The sequence below is a fragment of the Engystomops pustulosus genome, chromosome 5 (assembly GCF_040894005.1).
Source record: "Engystomops pustulosus chromosome 5, aEngPut4.maternal, whole genome shotgun sequence".
NCBI classification, from domain to species: domain Eukaryota; kingdom Metazoa; phylum Chordata; class Amphibia; order Anura; family Leptodactylidae; genus Engystomops; species Engystomops pustulosus.
In genome coordinates, this window is record NC_092415.1 from 205,693,159 (window position 1) to 205,701,270 (window position 8,112).

The following is an 8,112-nucleotide window of genomic DNA, read 5'->3' on the forward strand; positions in this document are numbered from 1 at the left end:
ACAGGGAGATCCCCCTCCCAAATACTGGACCAGCACATACACAGGGAGACCCCCCTCCCAAATACTGGACCTGCACATACACAGGGAGATCCCCCTCCCAAATACTGGACCTGCACATACACAGGGAGATCCCCCTCCCAAATACTGGACCTGCACATACACAGTATGTGTATGGCTGGATATGGGGGGTGTAGTCACAGAGGGGTCAGAGCACCCATGCTGATCCCTGACCACTGCTGGCTATGATAGAAAGGTGTCAGGACACACAGGACATGGCAGCTCGCTGTGTATGGGGGGTGTAGTCACAGAGGTGTCAGAGCACCCATGCTGATCCCTGACCACTGCTGGCTATGATAGAAAGGTGTCAGGACACACAGGACATGGCAGCTCGCTGTGTATGGGGGGTGTAGTCACAGAGGGGTCAGAGCGCCCATGCTGACCCCTGACCACTGCTGGCTATGATAGAAAGGTGTCAGGACACACAGGACATGGCAGCTCGCTGTGTATGGGGGGTGTAGTCACAGAGGGGTCAGAGCGCCCATGCTGACCCCTGACCACTGCTGGCTATGATAGAAAGGTGTCAGGACACACAGGACATGGCAGCTCGCTGTGTATGGGGGATGTAGTCACAGAGGGGTCAGAGCACCCATGCTGATCCCTGACCACTGCTGGCTATGATAGAAAGGTATCAGGACACACAGGACATGGCAGCTCGCTGTGTATGGGGGGTGTAGTCACAGAGGGGTCAGGGTGTCCATGCTGATCCCTGACCACTGCTGGCTATGATAGAAAGGTGTCAGGACACACAGGACATGGCAGCTCACTGTGTATGGGGGGTGTAGTCACAGAGGGGTCAGAGCGCCCATGCTGACCCCTGACCACTGGTGGCTATGATAGAAAGGTGTCAGGACACAGGACATGGCAGCTCACTGTGTATGGGGGGTGTAGTCACAGAGGGGTCAGAGCGCCCATGCTGACCCCTGACCACTGCTGGCTATGATAGAAAGGTGTCAGGACACACAGGACATGGCAGCTCGCTGTGTATGGGGGGTGTAGTCACAGAGGGGTCAGAGCCCCCATGCTGACCCCTGACCACTGCTGGCTATGATAGAAAGGTGTCAGGACACACAGGACATGGCAGCTCGCTGTGTATGGGGGTGTAGTCACAGAGGGGTCAGAGCGCCCATGCTGACCCCTGACCACTGCTGGCTATGATAGAAAGGTGTCAGGACACACAGGACATGGCAGCTCGCTGTGTATGGGGGGTGTAGTCACAGAGGGGTCAGAGCGCCCATGCTGACCCCTGCTGGCTATGATAGAAAGGTGTCAGGACACACAGGACATGGCAGCTCGCTGTGTATGGGGGATGTAGTCACAGAGGGGTCAGAGCACCCATGCTGATCCCTGACCACTGCTGGCTATGATAGAAAGGTATCAGGACACACAGGACATGGCAGCTCGCTGTGTATGGGGGGTGTAGTCACAGAGAGGTCAGAGCGCCCATGCTGACCCCTGACCACTGCTGGCTATGATAGAAAGGTGTCAGGACACACAGGACATGGCAGCTCGCTGTGTATGGGGGGTGTAGTCACAGAAGGGTCATAGCACCCATGCTGACCCCTGACCACTGCTGGCTATGATAGAAAGGTGTCAGGACACACAGGACATGGCAGCTCCCTGTGTATGGGGGGTGTAGTCACAGAGGGGTCAGAGCGCCCATGCTGACCCCTGACCACTGCTGGCTGTGATAGAAAGGTGTCAGGACACACAGGACATGGCAGCTCGCTGTGTATGGGGGGTGTAGTCACAGAGGGGTCAGGGTGTCCATGCTGATCCCTGACCACTGCTGGCTATGATAGAAAGGTGTCAGGACACACAGGACATGGCAGCTCGCTGTGTATGGGGGGTGTAGTCACAGAGGGGTCAGTGCGCCCATGCTGACCCCTGACCACTGCTGGCTATGATATAAAAGTGTCAGGACACACAGGACATGGCAGCTCGCTGTGTATGGGGGGTGTAGTCACAGAGAGGTCAGAGCGCCCATGCTGACCCCTGACCACTGCTGGCTATGATAGAAAGGTGTCAGGACACACAGGACATGGCAGCTCGCTGTGTATGGGGGGTGTAGTCACAGAGGGGTCAGAGCGCCCATGCTGACCCCTGACCACTGCTGGCTATGATAGAAAGGTGTCAGGACACACAGGACATGGCAGCTCGCTGTGTATGGGGGGTGTAGTCACAGAGGGGTCAGAGCGCCCATGCTGACCCCTGACCACTGCTGGCTATGATAGAAAGGTGTCAGGACACACAGGACATGGCAGCTCGCTGTGTATGGGGGGTGTAGTCACAGAGGGGTCAGAGCGCCCATGCTGACCCCTGACCACTGCTGGCTATGATAGAAAGGTGTCAGGACACAGGACATGGCAGCTCGCTGTGTATGGGGGTGTAGTCACAGAGGGGTCAGTGCGCCCATGCTGACCCCTGACCACTGCTGGCTATGATAGAAAGGTATCAGGACACACAGGACATGGCAGCTCGCTGTGTATGGGGGGTGTAGTCACAGAGGGGTCAGAGCGCCCATGCTGACCCCTGACCACTGCTGGCTATGATAGAAAGGTGTCAGGACACACAGGACATGGCAGCTCGCTGTGTATGGGGGATGTAGTCACAGAGGGGTCAGAGCACCCATGCTGATCCCTGACCACTGCTGGCTATGATAGAAAGGTGTCAGGACACACAGGACATGGCAGCACGCTGTGTATGGGGTGTGTAGTCACAGAAGGGTCATAGCACCCATGCTGACCCCTGACCACTGCTGGCTATGATAGAAAGGTGTCAGGACACACAGGACATGGCAGCTCGCTGTGTATGGGGGGTGTAGTCACAGAGGGGTCAGGGTGTCCATGCTGATCCCTGACCACTGCTGGCTATGATAGAAAGGTGTCAGGACACACAGGACATGGCAGCTCGCTGTGTATGGGGGGTTTAGTCACAGAGGGGTCAGAGCGCCCATGCTGACCCCTGACCACTGCTGGCTATGATAGAAAGGTGTCAGGACACAGGACATGGCAGCTCGCTGTGTATGGGGGGTGTAGTCACAGAGGTCAGAGCGCCCATGCTGACCCCTGACCACTGCTGGCTATGATAGAAAGGTGTCAGGACACACAGGACATGGCAGCTCGCTGTGTATGGGGGGTGTAGTCACAGAGGGGTCAGTGCGCCCATGCTGACCCCTGACCACTGCTGGCTATGATAGAAAGGTGTCAGGACACACAGGACATAGCAGCTCGCTGTGTATGGGGGGTGTAGTCACAGAGGGGTCAGAGCGCCCATGCTGACCCCTGACCACTGCTGGCTATGATAGAAAGGTGTCAGGACACACTGGAGATGGCAGCTCGCTGTGTATGGGGGGGTGTAGTCACAGAGGGGTCAGAGCGCCCATGCTGACCCCTGCTGGCTATGATAGAAAGGTGTCAGGACACGGCAGCTCGCTGTGTATGGGGGTGTAGTCACAGAGGGGTCAGAGCGCCCATGCTGACCCCTGACCACTGCTGGCTATGATAGAAAGGTGTCAGGACACACAGGACATGGCAGCTCGCTGTGTATGGGGGGTGTAGTCACAGAGAGGTCAGAGCCCCCATGCTGACCCCTGACGGCTATGATAGAAAGGTGTCAGCACACAGGACATGGCAGCTCGCTGTGTATGGGAGGTGTAGTCACAGAGGGGTCAGAGCGCCCATGCTGACCCCTGACCACTGCTGGCTATGATAGAAAGGTGTCAGGACACACAGGACATGGCAGCTCGCTGTGTATGGGGGGTGTAGTCACAGAGCGCCCATGCTGACCCCTGACCACTGCTGGCTATGATAGAAAGGTGTCAGGACACAGGACATGGCAGCTCGCTGTGTATGGGGGTGTAGTCACAGAGGGGTCAGAGCGCCCATGCTGACCCCTGACCACTGCTGGCTATGATAGAAAGGTGTCAGGACACACAGGACATGGCAGATCGCTGTGTATGGGGGGTGTAGTCACAGAGCGCCCATGCTGACCCCTGACCACTGCTGGCTATGATAGAAAGGTGTCAGGACACAGGACATGGCAGCTCGCTGTGTATGGGGGTGTAGTCAGAGGTCAGAGCGCCCATGCTGATGTCTTGTGTCCTGACACCTGTAGCTGTACAGAATACTCCACATTCAGAGCAGTCATTGTTGCCGCTCGCTGGATCCTTACCTGCAGCTTCTAATTAGTGTATCTAAGCCAAAGTCAGGATCCTAGAGAAAAGATCTTTACTTGTCTTTAGGATTCATTTTTGATTTTTACTTCCTAACCCTGCTGACGAGTAGAGGAAAAGCACCAGCACCACATCCACACAAGCGACGTGTGTAGGATCCAGCACAGTAAATAAAGGCAGAGAAAAGACCACAAGTCGCTATTTATGTGGCAAAAATGTTTATTGACAATGGAAAGAGGCGATTACTGTGGAGGCTGCTGCCCACGACCGCGACCAAAGCCTCCTCTCTGCAAAACAAGAAAGATCACAGTCAGTGGGTGAAGACGTTCAGGACAGGCATCAAAAACAAGGCTCAAATCTAACTGAAGGTCAACTTATAGGACATCTACCGGCAGGATGAAGGATTGTATGCAAATGAGGGGCTCAAGGCTCCATTAACACCTATGTTCAAATAGGAACAGAAGGACTTCCATTTTTAGTTTGTGTCCTAAAATAGACTAACCTAAAGCCAACGCAGGTGTGACCCTGATTTTATGGCACCTTGTGCCCACCCAGGACACAAGCCAAGGCCAGGTGGAGGCAGTCATCACCCTCCCAATCTGCATAGAAAGCAGGAGCGGCTGTCGCCATAATCGGCACAACACAAGTCAGGACCACGACAAATCTGCAGATCGCTTCTGCGCTCCTGTGCTGCAGGTACAGCGCCAGCCAGGTCATACTGTAGGGTTATGCAGCACCTCGATGGGACATGATTAAAGCCCAAACACCATGCAGGGACCAAGTCACCACAGGTTATTCAGAAGATTTCAAAGTGTTGGCCTTAAGTGGGAAAATCTAGTTTTATGTAAACTTACAAACTGGAATTCTGTAGAAGCTCCAGCGCCGGCCTCTGCCTTCTTATCTGCACCAGCTACAGAGAAAGGAAAAGAAAAAAGTGAACCCTTGTAATAGAAATAATTTAATCTTTACTGCCCATTATTAGACACTTACGTGGAGCAGCACTGCGTCTGTATGTGTCTCTGTCTGTCTCACCACGGGACAAGCGGGCCGGGCGCTCACCCTCCAGACCTAAAGGAAAGAGGAACAGATCATGTCAGGATGGAAAAGCCGCAATCCCTGCAGTGTACAAGCAATGTCACATATACAAGACACAGGGATGCAGGAGTGTGATTACTGGGACCTCTACCAGAGACAAGGATGAGATGTTCTGCTTATATACCATAACCATGTGTCTGATCAGCAGCGAGCATGTGCAGCGTCACTCCATCCACACACTGGTCCCTCTATGCGATATCTTCTGAGACAAGCATTTAGCTTTTTTCCTTATAGCATCAGATCTATACGCACATCAATTACATGGAAGAGAACATCCCAGATCCATCAGGTTTTGAGCATTTGGGACTAAAACAAGAAAAACCTCCAACAATCCCTCACTCTTCACAATCCAAAAGAAGACAGAACAGATTATACAAACTTGTACTGCAGGTCAGTTTCTGTGTGGGGTGAAAAACCCTGCAGCCCATGGATGATATCAGGTCACAGTTACTACAAAATAAACTCCAGGGTTTCCCTTGGATGTGAATCCTATCCTGGGACTGGATGGAGAAAATATTGAAAGCTCTTGTACCAACAATCACAACCAAATTCAAAGCTGCTCTTCGACCGTCTAGGGGTCCACATTAGACCCCCTGTCATACGACACAATACAAGACCTGAACTGCACTGGAGATCTAGGACGCTGGGAAATCAAGGTAAATAGAGGGGCTGCACTCCTGCATCAGCCCACCCATCACAATGGGACGCCTCATCTTTGATTCGATACTAATGATCAAGCCACAGGACAAAGTCTTCAATATCCATTAAGGGGGTCTGACTACAAGCATCTCAAAAGATCAGATTAAATCATGATTATCCATGAAACCTGCTTTAATGGCAGCACAATGACCAAGACTTCGCCGATAGCTACAGACACACAACAGGGACAAATGTGCTGAATGACTTCTGGTCAGAGTAACTGATTGGGAAAAGACTAGTTAAACCCCCCCCCCCTGCAAAGTTTGGGTCAAAACATAGCAATCAGTTGAAAAAATAAAATAAAATAAAGAATCCCCCCCCCCCCCTTCAAAAAAGTGTAACAACCCATCTTCTCTATTCCAAGTAAAGGAGCAGTTCCATATTCCCAAAACCAACAAAAAGGTGACAGACACTGGTCATGCAGGGGTTAAGAGCCCATACACTTCTTCCTATTAGGTCATCAGGGACAAATGAGGAACCTCAATGACCTTTGCAGGACCATTTCCCCTGTAAAACAAAGCAGCGCTGATGCCGTGTTATCCCCAGTGATGGGCCTGAGACTCTGGGGGTACCAGCACCCTCCTGCAGGTACACACAGCATCAGCAGCCCCGTGGACAGGTGTGCGGAGGGGAAGGTGCTCACCTTTGGGCCGTGGTCTGCCTGTCTCAGGACGACTCCTCCTCAGGGTGGCGGGGACGATCTCTGGGGGCAGGTGCAGGAAGTCGCGCAGATACTGGATGCCCTCATTGGTCAGGTACCAGTAGAAGTGGCGCCAGGCAAACTGCTCCTTCACGTAACCGCGAGACTTCAGAGACTGCAAGGAGAGAAACAACGATCAAGAGACTGAACTCCTCTACAGCCCTGGACACACAGCAAGAGTCTACCCCCACAGGGACCCTCTGCCCCTCCCCCACAGGGACCTACCTGCATGGCCTTCATGACGTGTAGGTTGGGCACATTCTTGTCTGCCAGCTCCGGGTGCTTGGGCATGTGGACGTCTTTCTTGGCCACCATGACGCCCTCCTTAAAGAGGAGCTCATAGATGGCAATGCGATCTTTCTTGGGCATCAACATCTGAGGGAGAACAATAAGTGATTGAAGGTTTGGGGCACAGACTCACAAGTGCTGCTTATGTTGTAAAGTGGCTGCGTTTGGTATTGCATCTCTGTGCCACTGGCTTAGGCTGCAGACAGATGGACATCACAGCTTGTAAGGTGGAAATAACACGAGATCCATGACGACGACGACAATGACAACAACAACAGGGCTGCCGGGTGCCCCCCCGACATCCAGTGCCTGGCACAGGCCACACTGGCTCCATCTTATGATACATCACAATCATCACTGGACAGATCACAACATACCCCACAACCCTATGGGTCCCCCAATTCCTGATTAATAAGGGGAGTCCCCCACATCACCCCATAACTATCCTGCAAGTAACAGATACTGATGCTATGGCAGGTCCTGCAGTGTGCACAGGGCTCTGGCCCACTGGGGTCATCACTGCTCTGGACAATGGGGGCCCCCCCCCTCTATGAAGAGACCACCCGTTCCCCCCAGACCTCAGCTGGGGGTCCCAAATATCAGTCCAGGAGCTGGACCCCTCCTCACCCTGTGTATAAGATGTTAGTACAGAGCAGACAGGACGTGTATTGGGGGGTCTCAGTCGGCTCATAGGGTTTACTGCCTCTGTGTATAAGGGGGTGCACACCACGTGACCCTGCCCGGAAGGGGTTAACCCCCGCAGCTCGGAGGCCGCAGCCGTCACTAGGACTATTATCCCCCCATAACAAGCCCCGGCTCAGCCATACCCGCCCGGGCCGCTGCCTCCACCTCCCCGGGACACCACAGACCACACACAGGCACCGGGCAGCGGCGGATGGCGGCCATCCAGGACGGATTACCGGCCGCCGGTACAGGCTCACCTCTGCAGCTCTATCGGAGGCCTGAACAGGAAAGGAAGGAGCATGCGCAGAGCGGCGGAACTTCCCTCTACAAACAGGACCCCGGCTGAGGTGTCCCAGGAAATGCCTGCGCGGATTGCCTATCACGTGACGCCGGGGGCCTGGGCGCGCGTGCGTCG

The 8,112-nt window shown here is 54.0% G+C and overlaps 1 protein-coding gene across 1 annotated transcript; it reads right to left on the reverse strand.

The window, feature by feature from the left end:
- Positions 1-4,432: 4,432 nt before the first annotated feature.
- On the reverse strand, positions 4,433-8,112 carry RPS10 (ribosomal protein S10). Its single transcript, XM_072154419.1, has 6 exons — positions 7,955-8,112; positions 6,951-7,100; positions 6,669-6,840; positions 5,222-5,299; positions 5,086-5,141; positions 4,433-4,518 (listed from the first exon to the last, which is right to left on the reverse strand). Exons 2-6 carry the CDS (start codon positions 7,098-7,100, stop codon positions 4,474-4,476), a joined length of 501 nt encoding a protein of 166 aa, XP_072010520.1. The 5' UTR covers positions 7,955-8,112; the 3' UTR covers positions 4,433-4,473.